This window comes from Tachysurus vachellii, chromosome 17 (genome assembly GCF_030014155.1).
Source record: "Tachysurus vachellii isolate PV-2020 chromosome 17, HZAU_Pvac_v1, whole genome shotgun sequence".
Taxonomy (NCBI): Eukaryota; Metazoa; Chordata; class Actinopteri; order Siluriformes; family Bagridae; genus Tachysurus; species Tachysurus vachellii.
The window spans coordinates 12,311,645-12,333,119 of NC_083476.1; the positions used below are offsets into that span (position 1 = coordinate 12,311,645).

Consider the following 21,475-nt stretch of genomic DNA (forward strand, 5'->3'; position numbering starts at 1 on the left):
TATTATTGCTGCACTCTGATACATGTTAACAGGTTATTTTAGCATGGCTGTTGTTAATAAAATTCCTAACAAAAGGCTGGGGACAGTGAGAGCAGTTTTATTTTTTTTTACATGGTCACAGCCTTCCACCAAAGGTGCTCACTTTGTCATTATTTCTTCAGCCTGATCCTCTGCAATCTATGAATGATCTTGAATAAGTGATGCACTGATCCTTTGTATTATTTCACTGCTTAACAAAATAGAGGTTTTTATCTTTTAATCCAAATTAGGTCAATCAGTCAAAACATATATATATATATATATATACAGTATATATATGTGTGTGTATATATAATGTATAATGTAATATTGGTGATGATCAACAAATGTTGTCTGTCATAGTGGAATTTTTGTCTGTTCTGCAATTTCAAATATAGGCAGAGACCAAGCCATTAGGTGGTAGATTCACCTTGGCCTATACGTAGACTGAAACATTTTGCTGAAAGTATCTTAGCATCTCAGTGTTCTGTGTGGTTTTGCTTTATTTTGTTTAAAGATGCCAGAAAGTCTCGTTGTTTCCTAGATCATATTGTCTAGCTGACTTTAATGAAGCACTGGCTATTTACACCATAAGTGACACAGAGTGTTAGATAGTTACATTAACTAGAGAGCAAACAAGTTTTGTCTGTCTATATTTGGGGTAAGACTCTCTATAATATTTGTTTTCTTTGAATTTTGCTGATAAAATGGAATTAACGATGCTGATTGAGATTATTAACTTCATAAAACCATACTATCCATCAGAATCCATGACACTAATTGTAAATATTTTAAATCCAGATTAATGTATCTCTGATCATTGTTAGAAGCAGGTTTGCACCAGCTTTCAGAAAACCTTTGACCAAAACCAAGAAAAAAAATTCTATAACTATTAAGCCAATATTTGGCTGAAATAAATGCTATATCATGAGCCTGATCTAACTCAAACTCTTTTTTACGCCACAAAGAACTAATATACAACATATGACTTTGTTCATGCTTATCTTGGGTTATTTACCACAATTGTATTGTGCATCTGGATCTGTTTGTAAGCCACTAGGAGTGTTCACCCTGACAGGGTAAGAGAGTATCATTAGAGAAGATTAGGAGAGATTATAAACAGCGCAGTGTGTTCATCCCACCATGGGTGCCCCAAGCATCAGCCTACGGAGATAAGAGCCTCAGACGTCACACAAAATTCCCCATAGAGCAATCACACACACACACACACACACACACACACACACACCAGCCCTTGTGATTGACAACCTCATCACCTGCATCTCACCCTTACCTCCATTTCTACCCACATCGCCAGCTCCCCACGACCTGCTGCGTACACAAATGATTAACCAACTCATTCATTTGCTTAACAGATTAGGTGAGCAGCCTTTAATTAAGTTCATACAGCTTTTGCTCATGCTCATTATTGTTTAAAACCTCAGGGACAAACACATTACATTCTTTATACACAAAGTGCATGCTGTGTATAAGCGTGTATAAATAATTAAAAGCAAAGCAAAAACAGAAAATCGGTCAGTGGTGGTATAAAGTTGCTAATTTTCATCTTTATTTTTTTATTAATGACAGTCTTTACTGATATTTTATTAATGACTGTCATTTGTTGTTTTAGCTAAACACAGTCATTGATTTCGATCATTCACAGTCACATTTCATTGCTTCCAAGTGTGAATAATATTTAATATATTTTAAAATCAAATTTCTTAAAGGAATTGTGTTCACAACAGAAATTTATTCCACTCATTCCAGAGGAAAAAAAGAAAGATTAAATATGGCACCGAGGGGTAAACTGATCATTTGCCAGTCTCTTTAACAGGTAAACTTGTGGTGCTGAGCCTAAAGTGTTTACCAGGCAATAGTTTTTAATTGAATGTATTTTTTTGCCACCTTATGAAGACTTCACTGTGCTTTAAATGTGACTTAAACTTGTTTTAAAAAAAAAACAAGGTCCGACAGTAATAAGAGAAACAACTGATAAAGAAATCAAAAATAAGTATGAAAAAAAATTAATAAATTAGTTTTGCTCAATTTGCATGTAACACTCTTAGTCTGAAAACTGGCTGTAATGAATAGTTGCATATTTGTTTAAACAAGACAGAATGAGTAAGGAAGAAATGATAACAAGGCATGCTGTTGTAGGACAATAATCAACAATAGGATGATGTGATGTCCCCAGTGAAAAGTTCATTATTTTCTTATAACCATACTTTATGGAATAAATAAATCCTAATATACCACAGCAAATTCCCAAAGATATACACATCATATTGCTCATTTATAGATACATTATATAACATACTGAAAATGATAGCACCTGTTATCACTAATGATATAGCAACTAGAAACCGTCATCCCTGTCTCCAGGCAGCATGTCTCTTTTACACTGGAGACTCTTTTAAAATAAATTAGAAATAAATGTCTTTGGAATGAAAACTTTACCATGTCAACAGTTGTACTCATTACACAGATGGAGCATATTTCATACAAGTCCTATTGGATGAGATGTTACTGCAGTAATGATAACAAGCAAAATAATGAAAAGCTGTGATTTGCACCTATCACTTCTGTAAAAGCTGCTGTTATAGAAAATTAATCAGCATAAATCAACCGTTTTAATTATTTTTCTGACATGATGTGGCATAATAAAGCATTTTTTTTTGAGGCTTTGGTTTCATATTATTACAAACAGCTACAAACAAAAAACGTAGACAGGATTTATATTTGTAAGACTTTTAATATTTTAGGTTATAAAATGATGTTTTTGTGAGTTTAATTCTGGTTCTGTAGTTCGAAATGTTAGGGTTTGTTTTCCTATGAAACTGGGTGTTTATTTGTCGTTTGGTTATTTTACATAAATTATATTTATCATATCCATATATTTTTCAAAAACTCTATTACATGCATCAGCAACAACAGGAGGTCATTCCTTCATCAATGCGTCTCTTGGTCGTGTCAACAATAACTTTAGTATAAATGTTTTGCATAAAGATGTACTTTTATGTTGATTTTAACGGCTTGATTTTTTTAAAGTGTGGGTTAGTTTTTTCGCGCATACATGGCAACCCTGCTGCCTTACAAACGTTCAAGTACATACAGTGTATCGTGCCTAATTTGAGACATAGTCGTCCCCCCTTCAGTGATGTGAGCCAAACCACCTGAAGCTGAAACGGAGTATGAGAATGAGAAATTGAGAAGAATCGGACTTCTGGGGAAACATTTCTTCCCTGATATGGCTGGCGAGGTTTTAGTAATAGAGGATCCCCAGGCGCTCTTTATCAGAAGGCTGCAAACGGGTGTAAAGGAGATAAGGCTGGAGGCATATGTAGTAAGCCAGGATTCATTTGCTGGCTCTGTGGCCTCCTGTGACACATAGCCTTGTGTAATCTCTTGTAGTACACGTTCGACTGAGAGCACATCAATGGGCTCTTTATCCCAAACACACACATTAGCCGCTTCACTAAATGCCAAACGATATCTCAGAGAAGTGCCGAGGAAATAAATGTGAGAACAGGCCTGCAGCTGATTTATGGTCATCTTCAGAGTAAGCAAGGTGCTGCTTTAATGTCTCAAACCATTTCTCCATTGATCTCACCTGCATCGTAATTAATACTGCTATTGGCGCGCGCGCATGGACACGATCCACAAAAATATGCGATAAATATGCAAGATGCGAGTTGTTATGTGGCTTGAAGGGACGGAAGGCAGCGCAGTTAGGCTATTTTTCGACTAATTAACCTCACATCCAACAAGTGTGTTATGAGAGAGAGAAGCCGACCCTGGCCATCACATGGCCATCTGCAGCACCATGACGGCGCAGGCACCCAGCAGATGCTAGCGCCAGTCCCAAAGGCGTGTAAGCCGTGTTCAAATCATCATCACACCTGGTTCACGCTGAGGCATCTTCGTCCCTGTGTTCTGACAAATTGTCCTGTCGAAACGACTTGTGCGCATGCGCGCTTCACTTTTGTACCATCAAATTAAATTCGAATTAAATTAAAATATACGAACCAACAGGAGCCGAATTGACGATGAAACTGCTATAGAGTTTTAAACTGAAAGCATTTTCTAAAATTGTGTTATTACGTGGTATACATTAGGACAAAATATTTACTGTATTGTATTAAGAATGCGTTTAAATGCAGCAGAAGGTTTTAGGACAAATTTATAATCCAGGACAAATCTTTAGAACACCGGATTGTAACTAAACAGCAGTCAAACAGCTGTGGCTTTTGCATTTTCCGATATATTTTCTCTAAGATTAACCAGTTCACCTTTCAGAAAACATTAAAAAAAACATATTGCACTATATTCAATTATATACACTAGGCGTTGTAGGCTATATGGTCCAACCTCTATATACTACACAGCCGAGCTTTTACGCTTATTATCCAGGCACTACATAGAAAGCATAAGCATAGAAAGATGCTCAAACTAATGCTCAAACAAACATTATAGAAGAAAGGAGTGGAAGTGTGAAACCATCCACGGTTATTAGTCAAGACGTCATCCTCTCTCAGCTTTAGCACATACACAAGATTCTAAAAGAGTCTAAAAGCTTTCATTTGTGCCAGGAATCCAGTTAAGCCCCGTGGATTCAACGTTAACTGAGATTCTAGCAAAAGTGTTCAACAGAAATTGAAAAGCAGCATGTGATATAGAATGACAAATAGAAAAGCATCCAGACCCAAGTGAAATCTTCACTAAGTGCACCAGCATGCTAATTAAGGTGCTCATTAGGTTGCGCATAATAAGAGAAAATAGACACGTGAAAGTGTGATTTCAAACATTTGCTGCAGAAATGCATAAATAGTATTTTCTGATTTACTATAATTCCATAAAAACACCAGTGGCAGTAGTGATTATGTGAGGTTAAGCAGCGATGATATCTCCCCATCAGGACACTAACAGCATGTGCTCCAGTCCCAGCTCCAATGTTAATGAGCATGCTAATATAGATATTAGAGTTTGAAGCAATCAAAGATTAATTATCACAGATAAGAGTTCATTAACTACTCACTCAATGTCGTTTGATACCTTATTGAAATTGGGTCATTGGCCAACACGTGTAGCCAAATAAGGACACTCATTATAATTTTAACACTTTGGAGAAAATCATTACATTCAGACAGCATCAAATTATATTTATCAATAACTTAAACACTACAGAAACTGGATAATTAATACATAGATGTAGAAATAAAAAAACGAGTGTGGTGTTCGTTTCAAAATAGAGAAAGAAACTAGAGATAATCAATTTAAATGATCATTTGGACCTAAACCATATAAGCAAAACAGACAGATTCAAAAGCTGTAAACGGAATGGAACAAATATTGATAATGTATTACTGCTAAAGCTAAACTGTAGTTTCTGTGAGTGTTTAATTATGTAACTGGTTTTGATCTACCATGTTTAAATATGTAAAAAAAAAAAATAAATAAATAAATAAATATTTTTAATGTCACAAGCCGTTTTGAGTGTTTTGTAAGAAGTGAAAATACTGCCTATAAAAATAAAATCTCATATTTATAAGTTAGATTTGATGCAGTATCCTGTGTTATTTCAGCGCACCCAGTTGTAAACACTAATCAAGACACTGTAAATGGTATCTTGGCACCGTTAAATCTATGGTTCTGTGTTAAGATAACTGATATTTATTCGAATCAGTTAGCTCATTTAAAATCAAACACATGCCTTACAATGACAGCTAAAAAAAACGATAAGAAATATGAAGTATTTCATTGCAGAGAAAACGTTCAGCACTTTTCAGTCGATCATGTGATAGAGTGGAACTTACAACCCATTCAGGCTAAAACTATTTAACTTCCTAAATTAATTGTTACAACACAAATATTTGTAACTAACATTGGTTTCCTTTAGCCGAAAGTTCTGCATCTTTTTCACTCGCTGAAATCCATTTCTTAAGACGAGAATAAATCGGATTACTGGTTTACAATTTTCGAAGAACACGCAGATAAAGACACACACACACACACACACACACACACACACACACACACACACACACACACACACACACAACACAGTCTAATTTCTCCAAACATCCCGTATTGAGATATTTTGATTTCTGTTTGTTTGTTATCAGAACTAAGATTTTAGAGAGCTATTTCTCTATTGTTTCACATTGATCATTATAGCTTTAGTATTATTTATTCTAATTAATCTTAAATACGGACCTAATGAATGTATGGTTTTGAATAAGCTTTCAAATCTTGTGTTGAGACTTTAGTGAATATATTCAAAGGTTTAAAGCATTTCTAGAAACTTATATATGCAAATAAAAAGAATTGACCATATTAACAAATAAATCAAGGTTCATAATAATAATATTCACTTTTTATTAAATAAAAGTGCAATATCACACGAATATGCAAAGCGCATTTCCCGCATCCAACACCGTTACAAACGTAAGATTTTATAAATTAAGTGTGAAAAGGAAAAGAGAACATACTATTATTGTGAGACAAACACTAGGGTTATTTTACAAATATAATTTCATTGTTAAATCGTGTTGATTATTTACAGTCAGGACTTGATCAAACTTAAACTGCAAAACTGACCGTCAGCTGTCTTGGTCCAGCTGAAGCAGTAATAGACCTTACATTGGTTTTAAATTGAAATGCTGTGTGTGTGTGTGTGTGTGTGTGTGTGTGTGTGTGTGTGTGTGTGTGTGTGTGTGTGTGTGTGTGTGAGAGAGAGAGAGAGAGAGAGAGAGAGAGAGAGAGAGAGAGAGAGAGAGAGACAGAGAGAGGGGGGGGTCTTTTGGGAGGATAAGACAAAGAAGTGTTAAAGTGAAAATGAGAAGCGCTTATTCCGGTGTGAAGATGCAAAAAGAACATAATAGAGATTAGAAAAAGAAGCCTATATCGTTTACTATACAAAAAAAGATATTTTACACATAAATATTCACAGTAATATAATTTCTATTCAATACAACTCACGCTGTTGTTTTACATAAAGGTCCGCTTGCAGGGTGTGTGTGATGCGCTCAGTTCCTCCGGCAGTGCATGAGATTATTTGCATCCTCTTTCCTCGTGAAAACACGCTCACAGACATTTCACAACTGAATGAAAACACGCAGTTATTTAGTGTGATTCTGCACGGGAGCTCCTGCAGGGTTCTTTACGAACTGTCGGTGTCCCCTGCGTGAATTATGAGACCGGTGTTCGGTTTGTGTTTCTTCAGCAGTTGCGTAATTTTCTCGTCGTCCGAGTTTGGGTCTAAAGGCTTGTTATAATCGTCGTCATCGTCTTCGTTTTCCGACGCACCTTTCAGACGTTCAGTCTCTGAGTCTTGTTTCTTCTTGGCCGAAGCCATTTCAGCCGCGTGCCGCTTCCGCCACTTCGTTCTCCGGTTTTGAAACCAGACCTACAGTGAAAATGCTTTAATTTAGCCATCAAATACTCCTGAATCTTATAATAGATAGTTATACAGTTAACAAAATAGTCACAAATTTAGGAGTTGAATATCGCCGATATTGCCTATTACTTGATTTTGCGACATTAACATTATGGTTGTTTATTTACTAATAACTAATAATACTAGAAACTGGGTCTGTGAGGCTTAATTTATTAATACATATAAATATGGATGTAAATGTTGCCTGCTGGATTAACCTAACCTAATCGCATATCATTTAAAAATAAACAATGCAATTCTTATTTTTTTTAAATAACTTTATGAAAAAAGCAATTATATATTAATTGCTTTTATATATTAAAAAATATAATTATAATATAATTGCAATTATATATTAAAAAAATATTATTCCACTTAAATTGTCAGACAAATTATTCAAGTCAAATGGGCCTATATCATTGTTATCATTATTATTATTATTATTAGTAGTAGTAGTAGTAGTAGTAGTAGTAGTAGTAGTAGTAGTAGTAGTGGCGGTTATTATTATTTTTATTTATTTAGTTAGTTAGTTAGTTACTTAGTTTATTATTATTAACTATGCCAATGTTAGTTAGAAACCCAAGTGTTGATTAAAATGATTCAACACTAGTGATATTGCTGTGTATATTGACCAAAGTACCACTTTATAAACCCTCGGTTTAAAATGCTAATTTTTGTGTTTTTATAGTGTGCCATTAGTTTCAGACAGTTTTTTTCTGTGTGAGAGTGTTAGTCTCACCTTCACCTGGCTCTCTGTCATGCCAAGGGAATAAGCCAGACGCGCTCTCTCTGGTCCTGCTAAATACTTGGTCTGTTCAAAAGTCTTTTCCAGCGCGAAAATTTGCTGCCCGGAAAACGTGGGTCTTGTGTGTTTCCTCTTTCCGTCCTTATCCAGCAGCACTGAGTTCTGATCTAAGGATAACAAATTAACTGCATTTTATTTACGGTTATTTTCCATAGCAAAAGCCCTCATAAGCCTTTATAAATGAACACCTTTAGTATTAAATTCCACATAACAGTTCTTTTGTTTCAATTTAGGACTTAACTAGAGACATTATCTATGTCCATAATTACCAGTAAGACTGATTACTCCATGCTTCATAACATTAAAATGACAAATGCATACATTGTTTAACCCCGACCAGACAAAAAAATAAATTAATTTAAAAAACAATAAAAAAAAAATCACATACAAACTAAATGAACAATGAGCTCAAGATCAGAGGAACTGAAGAAGAAGAAAGCAAATCCCTAATGTTAAATACAGTGTTTGTTTTTTCATATGCTGATTTGTGATGTACATGTAAACATTTGCAGTGCTTCGGTAAATTATATGCACAGTGTGCGGACTAAGGTACAAAAGGTACTTTTGTATAAACAAGTATAAAAAGGTAATGCACTTACGAGGCGAACACGCAAATCTGGCATCTCTCCAGTGCGGGCTTTGCACCACTCCCGGCCAGAATATAGGGGTCCGGCCGGGCAGTTCGGCCAGAGGTTTGGGGTAACGGGCCACGGCCACGGCAGCTGCGCTCGGGCTGAAGTAAAGCCCCGGAGGAGGAGGTGGACTTAGGCTGCTGAAGCGGGGAAGACCAGACAGCAGACCAGCTGGAGATGTCGCTGCTCCAGAAGACAGCACCGACGGCCGACTGAGGATGTCGTTTATCCCATGTGGAGTGGCTGAAGTCCCGCACTGCTGGGATCCGAGAGCCGAGAGTACAGCAGTTGATGTTTTGATCCCCGGGGAAGACACCGGGACCCCGCCCGGGTTGGGAGAGGTCGAGGTAGGGGAGGTAGACGACGCCGGGCCGGTAGACGGTAACGGGTAAGCCGGGTACAGAGGCGTCTTCATTTCGGTCATGCTGTGCAGAGCAGATAAAGGCGAGGTGTTGAGGAGAAAAGCGCCCTGACGAGGTCCGTCCATTTGCCCCACAGCTAACATAACCGAGCAAATACAGCTCAAAATGTTGGAAAATGCGCAATTACGCGAAGAGCTGTAAAAACGGATTTAAAAAAAAGGAAAGAAATAGACTATTTACTGTGCATAAAAGCGCCCACAGGACAAAAAGTGCAGGTTATTCTGCATCAAAGTGCATGAAATTTGCAAAACAGCGCATAAAAACCATTGCATTAACAAAAATAGGCTTAATGCTGGATTTTCTTTTCTCGTTTAAAATTCCGAATTAATCAGACTGCCGCGTTATAGCCATCTCCGCCCAGGCGAAACCCAATCGCTGAGTTAAAATCATTGCAAATGTCCAAGCTTTGGCATTGTCTTAGAATAAAGAGGAAGACAGAAAGACAGACAGTTCACCTCGACAGCTATAGGCTGCTATTCAGTGTTGTTTTGAAATCTTCTATAAATAAAATGGCAGTCTTTATCGGTAGTTCACATATGAAGACCTGGAAGATAATAAAACATTTTCATCGACCTGCTGTCCTTTTGCTGAAAAACTCCAAACTTTGAGCGTGTCACTTAGAAAGTAGAAGGACTCGTCCCCCGCTGTGATTGGCTAAACCCTACTGTGACGTCATGATTGTCACGGACGGAAAAAAGTGCCGGACTGAATTTAGGAGTCTGTTTTCATTGGCGCTCTCTGTCACCGCTTTAAATTTGCACATTAAAAGAGCTGCCACTCGGTATTAAATGCGTATGTACTTAAAATGGACAAAAACTAACCTAGTTCATTGGAGTTCTATTTTTCTAAACAACAGGACATCACCATGATTGGCAGTACAGGTTGAATGGTCCACGTCTGCGTTCATATTTATATTCATTTCGAATTAATCAGGGTTATTTTCCACTTAACACAAAGGCGTAATTGTTTAGTAATTGCACGTGTTTTTACCAACACATGGCTGTTACACGGTCAAAGTTGATCAATCATTTAAGGTAAAAAATAATAACAATAATAATAATAAAATGCGCTGGCAATATTTCCTAGCTGTATTAAATATGGAAAACGTTTGTTTGTATAAATGTTAAAAAATTAATTATAATTCTGAGAATCATTCCCCTCGTTCGAGACATGATTTATCTATATTTGTAGTGATGAACACATGTATCATCGGTAGGGTTGACTGCATATAAAAAATGAACAGGAGGAAACACATTTATATCGAAAGAAAACAGTAGCAGCTTTGAAAGGCCATGGACTTATATACTGTATAGTATGGGAAAGTTATGAGGAGAGTGAGGAACAAGTGTCAAGATACAACAGTGGTTATTTTGGAGTGTATAAGTTATATGTAAAATAAAATTATATAAATAATATTCTGAAATAAAATAAATAAGAGATAGATAGACAGACAATCAATCCAAAATCGCTGAAACAAATATAAAAACTACAGCTCTACATTAACATTTGGTGTTCGTATTATATTAAATATTTTACATTAGTCTCAGATTAACTGGATTATGTATCGAAAAAAATCAACTAAGTTTTAGAATAATTGTGATCATGATTTTTATTTTCAGACCGTTTTGTCTGTATCCTGTTTGGGAATAATTTTAGGCTTTGTAAAGTATTAGAAGCCCAATCAAATATTTTTTTTATTATTAACCAAACGGTTCCATGAATAATAAAAGTACAAGTCTACAGGCAGGCTGCTGTCTTCCATTCTACAGAAAACAAAGATTAACCTACAGCACTGTGCAATAGACATTTTATGACACGAGTTATTTCCTAAATGCTTCTAATTACCAGCAGAATATATGCCAATTTCGTATGAAAAATATAGATGCAGTATTTAGTTTATTTGGAACAAACAGACCAACAGAAAGCAATACATCATAAAAAGTGTGTATTCCGATATTTCTGATATATAATTTACCTTAAATGGCAGATTAGCAAACCATATATCAGTCCTTCCCTTACATTAAGGGTTCATCATCCTCATTATATATTCATATTATTAAAGTGAGGACGCTATAAATTAGTACCTTTATATAGAGTACATAGAAAAAAATGTGATAGACCCTTTAGACTCTAAAAACTTTATCGACACCTTGCGATGATCCAGCAGAACTGAACCGAAACATTACTATTAGATCCGACTCTTTTCACCACTACACCGCCTCCTAGTGAGCGAACCATTTGTGTCCCAATATACAAGACGGTGAAAGCAATGCTGTTGTGAGCAAGTATTCCTGAAAATTCTTAATGCAAAGATTTGCTCATAATTCTTAGAAATGTGGGCGTTTCACCCTAAAATAAGATCCTAGTAAAGTTACTCAAAGCATCTTAACCCTTAAAAGAGCGCTTAAGAGCCAAAAAGCCTTAGGAGTAGAGAGAACTTAAGAGGATTAAGACTTTAGCAGAGGAGAAAATGGCAGAAGAAATGTACTGTATACAATATTTAATGATAGTAAGTTAATAAAATGCTACAGATTAGATTTATTTTTGTGACCAATCATTAGATATCCCTGACAGCATAGAAATGGCATATACATACATAAAGCACTACTATAGCATTTAGAGATATGCTAACATCTCCAAAACAGAGCCAAAATGCCATAGTGGCAGAAATAAACATTTCAACACCGTTTGGACTTTTGTTAAATATTGAGGAACATTTGCAATAACTACAAGTTTGAGTCATTTGTATTATAGTAACTTTTTTCTTCTCTTAAGTTACAATAAAGCACAGCGTCTTTTTTGTTCATAACAGAAGATAATGATTTTAGAGTAATAACTGCAACATCTGCATATGCAAGGTGATTACACAACCGTGTCCCATTTAACTACACATGCTTAAAATGTTGAAATTTCAACTTAATATTTCCCACATGAGCCTTTTTTATATAGCTTACAAGGAAAATGCATTTGCACAAGAAATATATTCATTATTTAGCCTAATTATGAGAAGTGGCACATTTATTCCATTTGCTTATGTAAGAGTATAAGTGCAACTTTATAAAACAGCAATTGTTTTGCTGTGTACAAGACCTTCAATTATATAAGTGTGCAAAACTCAATAAAAACAGACCACTGTAGTTCAAACGATGGAATTTATTGACATTGAGCCATGAGTTTCTGCTTCTTCAGCTTCTTCTGGGAAACCTATAAACAATGTTAAACAGAAGCCAGTTAAACAATTTCCAAAAAGAGAACACCACCAGTAGCTTTGTTTTTATTGTCATGGTTAATGGCAACATAACTAGAGTAGCAGGCTGCTCAGGAAAATGAGATTCTTTTCATCATTAATCCAAAGGTGTCCTAAGAAGTCATCATTGCAGCCCGACATAAAGAAACAAAAGCCTAAACAATTACCTTTTTCTTCTGAGAGACCTCCTCCTCTGGTTTGGGAACAATCTGCTCCTTCTCGGTGAGGATCATCTCAATGTGGCAGGGGGAGCTCATGTAAGGGTTGATGCGTCCGTGGGCACGGTAGGTACGCCTGCGCATCTTAGGGGCCTTGTTCACCTGAATATGCTCAATCACCAGAGAGTCCACATCCAAACCCTGGGAGAGAAGAGCCAAAGATCAGCTTTAAATATTAATCATAAAAACATTGTTAAAGGTTATTCATTTTAGATGAATAATTGTAATTTGACAGTAACTGGTTCAGTTCTACTTAGTAGTCACGGTCCATTTTACATAATAAAAAGAAATCTTGTGGCTGTGACAGTGAATGCAAAATCTTTTATAAAACCATAAGAAGGCTTTAGGAAAATAAACCTGTGAAATTATCTGCATGCTTGTTTATTTGATAGTGTCCTATTTTGAACAAGACAGTCTGCATTGTTAAATTGAAATCTAAAGGAAGAGGGCCAAAAACATGGAGTCTAATCAACTAGATCTCACTTGATAGATTTTAAGAGACTTTTGAGTGAGTGTAAATCAGTGATGAGAAAACACTACTGAAAAAAATGAGAAAGATAAAACCACAAATTAAAAATTACTTGTGTCTGTTTTACACATGCGGCCAAACTTGCTCCCTACGCAACATTTGACTTTTTGGTTTTACATACAAAAATTGTAAACAAACCTAAAGGGTAATTTTTGGGGTAGGAGTGTGTCCTAAGGCAGTCACAGATTCACTGTTTTCAGCTCTGCCCAAGTGTCTCCCCTTGTTTTAAGGGGAGGCGCATTTAATTGCCCCACAAAAGGTAACAATGCAAGATAATAGAATATAATATTCTAGATATAGTATATATTTATAATAGAATACACCTGCAGTAACCTCAAAGATGTTAGGAAAATTTCCTGTGTGTAATTTACCTTCAGTTCAGCATTACTCTCCGCGTTCTTCAGCATGTGGAGGAGGAACTCTGCGCTTTTCTTAGGCCAGCGGCCCTGAGTCCAGTCATGCTGCTTGGCCTAGGAAAAGTAAAAACATGCATTTATATTTCTGTAACTGCACATCATACATTAACTTTTACCAAAAACACTGCAGGTTGCTCAGATTAATATAGCTGTTTTCATGATGAATTCCAAAGGTGTCCTAAGATAGTCATCATTGCAACCTGACAACTGACTACAGACAGACCAGTTACAGTTATAAGCAGTTAGAGTCTGTACTAGTTACAAACTGATAGGTTCATATCCACACACACACATAAAAATCTTGTGTTTAGTGTTAAGTACCAGAAACAGGTCTGCTATGACAAAAGGACCTCCTATTACTTTGGCGATTCTTGTCAGCTGTTAGCAGCTGCACAAACAGTTTTATCTAATAAAATGCATAAAGTTACATAAAGCAAAGACAGTGGTGTTGATCTGTATATAGACTATTGCATTCTTTCAGTAAGCAGAAATGCTTAGTTCTCCAAACACTGGCTATATATTAACAAATGGATATGTCGATTATTTTACTGCGCAGTTCAGCAGGAGGTATACATAGGCTTATGACCCTATAAAGATGAGGGGGGAAAACCACCAGTGTACCTGGGCACAGCGGCCAACACCCCCGTTGTAACGGCGGAAGGGAACACACTGGCGCTTCACCACAACGTCCTTCAGGTACTTGGAGGCTTTGCGAATGTGCATGCCTTTGATGGCCTGAGCCGTCTCACGTGTGTTCTGGGGGGACAGGAGTGAGACCACACGTCAAACCACACACACAAAACTAACCACATTCCACAGAGAAACACAGCTGCTCAGAATTTGTTCAATTCTTTTCATCATTAATCCAAAGGTGTCCTAAGAAGTCATCATTGCAGCTGGTGGGGAAAACAATCTAAAAATATGTTCAATATAAATTCAAGGCCTGAAATATTGTTTTAAAAACGCTACATGAAAGCAGGAGGTCTCAACCAATTCTGCTTCACCAAAACTTGACCCTGTTTTAAAGTTTCAAATTTAAAGACCTTTCACACCTGGATGAGAGTTCACTACATGTACCATTTACGTTACATTAATGCCTGTTTTACACAAAAAGCATTAATGCCTGGACATGTGCTGCAGATCACATTTTATTGCCTCTGGTCATAAAAAATTACCACCACTCACAATCCCAAAGATTAGAGATAAAATTATATTTGTCACATACCACTGAATATTGAGCATAAATATATATCTGGATATAAAATTCAGAGTTTGAACTCAACCAAAACCCAAGAGAAAATGTTGCAGTAGACTACATCAGCTTAATACGCAAATTAATGCTGAATTTTGTAGTTTTTCTAGCGATAAATCCAAAATTGTGAACATTAAAAATAAATAACTTATGCCCAGTTCCTGCAGCATCCCCCTAAAAGTTTTACCTTAAAGTGCACACGAAGGTTGGAGCCCCGTGCCTTGCATGCTGTTGGTAGAAAGAAAGATTAAAATGTAGATTTAGATTAAAAGATTAAAATGAAATATACAAAAGACAAAACCTGCACTCACACTTAGTCGGGTTCTCTGGGTCGAGCGAGTAACGAACCATTTCTGCAGGTCTGTAGAAAGAACAAAATGAAATCACCGAGTCATTTATTTAGTGAATTGGGATTATTTTAACAGCACATTGGAAACATAAAGGTTGCTCAGACTGATGTATTGTTTTCATTGTTATTTCCAAAGGTGTCCTAAGTTGGTCATCACTGCAACCTGTCTAACATTTTAAAGGATGCTCATGACAGCCACGTTTCACAAGATTGTAGACAAAACCAAAAGGCACAAACTTCATTAGTGAGCATTGATTCATAACTGAAATCATTTACTGAAAAATCTCACTTCATTTATTTTACTGCTAAATTAACTCAGAAGTTATGATCCATGACAGCTGAAACTCATCTAACATCAAGTTATTCAACTAAATGAAACACAAACTACAAGCTGAGGATCATAATAAGTGAACACACGTTTTTAAAGCCAGGTCACAGCTCCAGGTTTGTTTTTAACTCGAATGTACAGTGAAGTGGATGAAGGTTAGAATGAGCCATAATTCGAGTCGAACATAAAACCCGTGTCCATTTACACATGATTTTAACACCACGACGTGTTCTGACTGTTAATGAACAAATACAGCGACATTATACACGACTACAGCCCTTTATTATTACCTACAGCCCTTTATTATTAACCTCAGCCCTTTATCACACGCTACATTTGCCCATTGTAACAGTGACCAAAGCGGCAGCACTGAAACACGGAATAAATCACTAAATACACCACATAATAATGACCCACATCACTACAGTCACTCTGAACACACACGCAAGCGTCACATTTACACATAAAAGCTCAGGATGATAAAGATATCGAGTGGATAATGTTGTACTGTGAGAACAGCCATTTTTAGGCCACTTACGTGCTCGGGCCGCAGAAGGGAAGAGGAAGTGCAAAGCATTCTGGGAAATCAAATCAGTTCCGGCTTCTTCGGCGCATATAACCGCGCATGTTATCTTGGTTTAAAAGACACAGCGACGCCTAGCGGTCAAATAATTATTTTCTAAAAAATATTATTATTATTATTATTATTATTATTATTATTATTATTATTATTATTATTATTATCTGTAGACTAAATTCTATAAACAATAAACAACGATAAACAGAAGGTTGTTTAAAGCAAAGAAATTAAATGTTCAATATCTTGAAACTATGTTTAAGTACCTACTTAAATGTAAGCACATGTATGATATTGGCCATGTTAACTGTTTTGACTAAAGGCTTATCTCATGACTAATTTCTTTTAAACATGTGTTCAAATGAAATTGAAGAAATAAATACACAAATAAATAAATAAATAAATATAATAATAATAGCAACAACAACAACAACAACAACAACAACAACAATAATAATAATAATAATAATAATTATTATTATTATTATTATTATTATTATTATTTTATTTATTTATTATAGACATGTAAACATTCATATAAACAGACAAACAAATTTGCACACACAAATGCTGTTGCTTCTAAATCAACAGCTGCTCAACATGCTCAACACAGTGTGCATAATTCTCTACAGTCTGGTATCAGGTAACATGCAGGGGTGACATCTGTTCCACACAGACTCTCCACTGGTGTACCACAGGTGTCAGTACTTGGTCCTCTTCTTTTCTCCCTGTATACTCACTCTCTTGGTGAAGTTATTTTTTCACACAGGTTCTCTTACCACTGCTATGCCAATGATACACAACTTATCTTCTCCTTCCCACCCTCAGATACCACAGCTTCTGTTCAGATCTGAGCATGTCAGGCAGACCTATCATCATGGATGACTGCTCATCAGTTGAAACTCAATCCTAGCAAAACTGAACTGCTGTTCATCCCAGGTGATTCATCCCCACGTCATGATCTTGCATAACAATCTGATCTCCCCTTCAGTCCCAACCTTTTCCTCGCATGTTGCTAATGTGACACGCTCATGTCGGTTCCTCCTCTACAACATTAGAAAGATTCGGCCATTTTTGCCTATACAGGGTACTCAGGTACTTGTTCAGTATCTTCTCATGTCAAGACTAGACTATTGTAACTCATTGCTGGCAGGTCTACCCATGAACGCAATTCATCCTCTGATACAAAATGTAGCTGCGTGACTTGATTTCAACCTGCCTACCACCCCGCTGCTGCGATCCTTCCACTGGCTTCCAGGAGCTGCACGCTTCAGATTCAAAACACTGATGCTTGCCTGCAAAGCCAAAAACAGACCAGCTCCCTCTTACCTCAAAGCCCTCATCACTCTTCACACTGCACCTCACACCCTCAGAGCTACCAGCATTGCTCGACTGGTCCCACCATCTCTCAGGGTAAAAGGTAAGTATACAACAAGACTCTTATCTGTTCTGGCACCAAGGTGGTGGAATGAACTTCTCCTAGGGGTCCGCACAGCGGAGTCACTGGCTATTTTCAAACGACAGTCGACGACCACGGTGGCTTAGTGGTTAGCATGTTCGCCTCACACCTCCAGGGTCGGGGTTCGATTCCCGCCTCCACCTTGTGTGTGTGGAGTGAGTTTGCATGTTCTCCGTGTGCCTCGGGGGTTTCCTCCAGGTACTCCAGTTTCCTCCCCTGGTCCAAAGACATGCATGGTAGGTTGATTGGCATCTCTGGTAAATTGTCCGTAGTGAGTGAATGAGAGTGTGTGTGTGTGTGTGTGTGCCCTGCGATGGGTTGGCACTCTGTCCAGGGTGTATCCTGCCTTGATGCTCGTTGACGCCTGAGATAGGCACAGGCTCCCCGTGACCCGAGGTAGTTCGGATAAGCGGTAGAAGATGAATGAATGAATGACTTTACTGACTGCATGATTGTTGATTTCAGGGGAAAGCTGAACAGGTTTGCTCTTGCAAAAACTCGACCACAACTGCCATCAACTGCCAGATGGGCCACATCTCTTTTACAGGCAGACTCATCATTGAGATTGCTTAGTTTGCAAGTTTGATCAGTTTGATGAAAAGACAAGGGATGTGCATTCACTGGTATACATGGAGTACAGCAGAGTCTCAGTAGCACAAACTCACTTGTCTGTTAGGAAGTCAGCAATCCCCTGACAGATGGAGGAGTCCACATTCAGTTGTAGCAGTCTGCTGTAAAGTTGTTGTGACACAGAAGAACTGATGTTCACAAACATGACTGGCATTAGGACCTAGGGGTCAGAGACAGACTAGCATAGTAAGAAGCATGTCAAGCATTAGGTATTAATACTTCATATATGACTTAAAATACAGACAAAATTATCTTATTTGAGAATTGTTATTTGATATTTTTAATATTGATTTTTTTTAAATTGTTATTGTTATTTAATAAAAAATATTTTTGAACTCTTAACAGTATTTTATCTGATTAAATATACATTTGCCTGCTTGGCTTGAGGTTCTCTGTTTTTAAAAACAGTGTTAAAAAAACTAACAAAACAAAACTAGGTTTTGGCCCTAGATTTTGGTTTTTAAATGACTGTCCTTTTATAAGAGTTACAGGACCCGTTCTGCAATTTCAAAATGTTGCCACTAGATGGTAGCAAAGGACAAAAGATTTTGTAAAAGCACTTTTAGCTACATTATTATTGATCTGCATGATAATTAAATGCCCACCGATGAAGAATTGTACTTAAACATTAATATAAAATACAGTTTAGTGCCCAGAGGTTGTGTATTATATTTTGTATTTCTGGTTTTGGCTAAGAAAATGTATGAGAATCTGTTCTTCTGGGGCCCATAATGTGATTTAAAAAGTTTCTGGTTGTTTGGTAGTTTAATGGAATAACCTAATTAGTGTAAACTCTAATGGCTTATAACATGGACTAACTGCAGGACAGGGAGAAACGAGTGGCTAAACTTGTGGTCAAAATGAAATAATAAAAGAAGTTCCTGGTGGATTTACTAATATTATTCCCTTCCTGGAATTAGTATTATCTGATGTGATTTTTCTAATGCATTGTAATTGTTTTTCAATGGGTTATTATTACAAGAATTTATCGTTGAAATAATAATTTATTATTGTAATGGAGACTATTACAATAATAAATTATTAAAATATTTATTTTTTATATTTTATTATTTATATTTACAATAATAAATTACAGCAATAATTTATTATTGTAATGGAGACTATTGATTTTAAATTACTATTGAGACTAGTAAAGCAGGCTTAAATGTCATTTTTCTTTCTTTTAAATTTTCTTTTCCTCTTTCAATGTAGCTACGTCTTTTCAATGTCTAAACTATTTATTAATGTGAAAAGTGAGATTTGTGTTTGTGAGTGAGTCATCAGTATAAACAGGGCATGTCTGAATGTTTTTTAATATGTTATTTCGTGTATTAAAAGGTAGAGTAAGATTTCAAAACATTTTCAACCAAGAAGAGCAACAACAGCTCATAATATCACACAATTTGTCACAGAATAATTTGTCTGATTTAGAAAAATACCAATACCAGTGGGCCATTTGGAAAAGAGCAGGAATGTAAATGTAGTAATTACAATATTCAGCCGCTAGATGGCAACAAAGTACATACTCTATACATAATACCCTTACGCTTCTGTACAGTATTTATTACATAGGTCTATATAAAATCATTAGGCTTTTGGTGGTCTTTAATTATAGGATGCCACGTGACTATTGCACGTCTGAAGGTCAACACAAATTAACCTTTTTCGCTGTTTTTATATTATTTTTATATATTTTGTGAATGAGAATTGCTCTCAGTGGGCAGGGGACCTTTTTTGACTGATAGTGCATGTAGCAGGATTGCTGTTAGTCTTTGATGAGAGCAGCAGAAAACATCTGGGTATCAGAGCGCTCTGGGGAAAATCTAACTATCTGGCAAGGGCTCAGAAGTTCTCTCAGAGTGCTCCCGGAGGGGTTAGGATCTGAGTAACACAGCTTTTCTCCTGTCAAGAGAAAGAACGAATAGTGCAAACTCTCTGCTTTCTACTCTCTGCATCAAGTGCTGATGGACGAGCGGCTGGTCGCTGAATCAGTCTCACACAGCAGAGTCTCTTGTTTCTCATCACTTCCTGCCTCGCAACACTTCCACACACACACACACACACACACACACACACACACACACACACACACACACACACACACACACACATACACACCCATCAACATCATCCTGGTTCATTTCTTTTTATATATCATCAGCCAACGTGTGCACATCTCCACTTAAACATGGATACACACCTTGTCCTTAATGAGAGGTTTGTGTTTGTGTTGCAGTATTGAGCTGCTGTCTGGAAAATCTGCTGATAGCTGACTTACAGTGTCTCACAAGAACAAGCCCTGGGACAGCTCGAGCACTAATCGCTGATCAATGTGCATTTTTTTTAAGAACAAGCATTACATTACATGAGGATATGTTCTGTGTAGCAAAAGCACACTGATCTTCTAAAACAGCACACATTTGCATGAGGTATGTGCATTATGCTGCTGAGCTTTTGTATTTCTATTTTACTTGCATTTTCAATGATATCAAGGCAAAATAATACGCCTGTTTTTTTTTTTTGCAGCTCTGCAGAATTTATTGTTGGTACTTGGCCCCATCGTAGTATTTTCAGTTAATGGATTAATCTTTTGGACTTTTTATTTAATCCATTTAACCATGAATTTGTAATCCTGATGCCTTTATTTTTAATGCCACTGGCATCATGGCCCACGCCTTAACTGTGACACACACAGATGGAGCATGCAGCTGAAGGATGGTTTATATGAGAGCACTATTAAAGTAAGTGATGCAGATGCTGAGTCAGCAGTGCATTTGTTACTCACATATGTTACCAGGTGATGGAGTTATGGCTGAAGGCAATAAGAGAGGAATGATTTACTGAATCACATTTAAAGAAGCAACCAGTAGGAGCTGTGAGAGTGAAGCCATGCTGAGTAACAGCCTGTCTATCTATCCATGCATCTGTCTGTCTGTCTGTATGTCCGCTGGCGGCTGCAGTGCTGCAGTGAGTCCTGTCTGTGAAATGAAATGCCATTGCTCGTTTCCTCTAACCCCTCCTCCTTCTCTTCCTCCTCCTCATCATCACTGCAGAAAAGCAAGGACAGGGCAAAGAGGAGGAGTGGGAGTGTTTTGGAAAGACAGAGAGACTGCAGCACTGCAGAAGCTGGGCGTTGGCTTCAAATTAATGAGAGA

At 36.9% G+C, this 21,475-nt stretch overlaps 2 protein-coding genes and 4 non-coding genes across 6 annotated transcripts; all 6 read right to left on the reverse strand.

The window, feature by feature from the left end:
* Nucleotides 1-6,683: 6,683 nt before the first annotated feature.
* Nucleotides 6,684-9,845, reverse strand: nkx6.1 (NK6 homeobox 1). Its single transcript, XM_060890981.1, has 3 exons — nt 8,861-9,845; nt 8,196-8,368; nt 6,684-7,426 (listed from the first exon to the last, which is right to left on the reverse strand). Exons 1-3 carry the CDS (start codon nt 9,396-9,398, stop codon nt 7,181-7,183), a joined length of 957 nt encoding a protein of 318 aa, XP_060746964.1. The 5' UTR covers nt 9,399-9,845; the 3' UTR covers nt 6,684-7,180.
* Nucleotides 9,846-12,448: 2,603 nt separating this feature from the next.
* On the reverse strand, nt 12,449-16,249 carry rpl17 (ribosomal protein L17). Its single transcript, XM_060890834.1, has 7 exons — nt 16,193-16,249; nt 15,289-15,338; nt 15,165-15,205; nt 14,347-14,481; nt 13,681-13,779; nt 12,730-12,921; nt 12,449-12,519 (listed from the first exon to the last, which is right to left on the reverse strand). Exons 2-7 carry the CDS (start codon nt 15,326-15,328, stop codon nt 12,469-12,471), a joined length of 558 nt encoding a protein of 185 aa, XP_060746817.1. The 5' UTR covers nt 15,329-15,338; nt 16,193-16,249; the 3' UTR covers nt 12,449-12,468.
* On the reverse strand, nt 12,629-12,695 carry LOC132860534 (small nucleolar RNA SNORD58). Its single transcript, XR_009649846.1, has one exon. It is a non-coding gene; the product is annotated as a small nucleolar RNA SNORD58 (small nucleolar RNA).
* On the reverse strand, nt 13,856-13,924 carry LOC132860531 (small nucleolar RNA SNORD58). The gene has a single exon (XR_009649843.1). It is a non-coding gene; the product is annotated as a small nucleolar RNA SNORD58 (small nucleolar RNA).
* On the reverse strand, nt 14,554-14,621 carry LOC132860530 (small nucleolar RNA SNORD58). Its single transcript, XR_009649842.1, has one exon. It is a non-coding gene; the product is annotated as a small nucleolar RNA SNORD58 (small nucleolar RNA).
* Nucleotides 15,421-15,488, reverse strand: LOC132860532 (small nucleolar RNA SNORD58). Its single transcript, XR_009649844.1, has one exon. It is a non-coding gene; the product is annotated as a small nucleolar RNA SNORD58 (small nucleolar RNA).
* Nucleotides 16,250-21,475: the final 5,226 nt, after the last annotated feature.

Bases quoted from the DNA above. Each gene is read 5' to 3' on its own strand.
- nkx6.1 (XM_060890981.1), bottom strand. From the start codon at position 9,398: ATGTTAGCTGTGGGGCAAATGGACGGACCTCGTCAGGGCGCTTTTCTC. The intron at 8,369-8,860 runs GTAAGTGCATTA...TGTTATCCTTAG, and splicing joins CAGATTTGCGTGTTCGCCTC to ATCAGAACTCAGTGCTGCTG. The intron at 7,427-8,195 runs GTGAGACTAACA...TTTTCACTGTAG, and splicing joins TGACAGAGAGCCAGGTGAAG to GTCTGGTTTCAAAACCGGAG.
- rpl17 (XM_060890834.1), bottom strand. From the start codon at position 15,328: ATGGTTCGTTACTCGCTCGACCCAGAGAACCCGACTAAGT. The intron at 12,922-13,680 runs GTAAATTACACA...CTTCTCTCCCAG, and splicing joins AGAGTAATGCTGAACTGAAG to GGTTTGGATGTGGACTCTCT. The intron at 12,520-12,729 runs GTAATTGTTTAG...CATTGTTTATAG, and splicing joins AGGTCTCTCAGAAGAAAAAG to GTTTCCCAGAAGAAGCTGAA.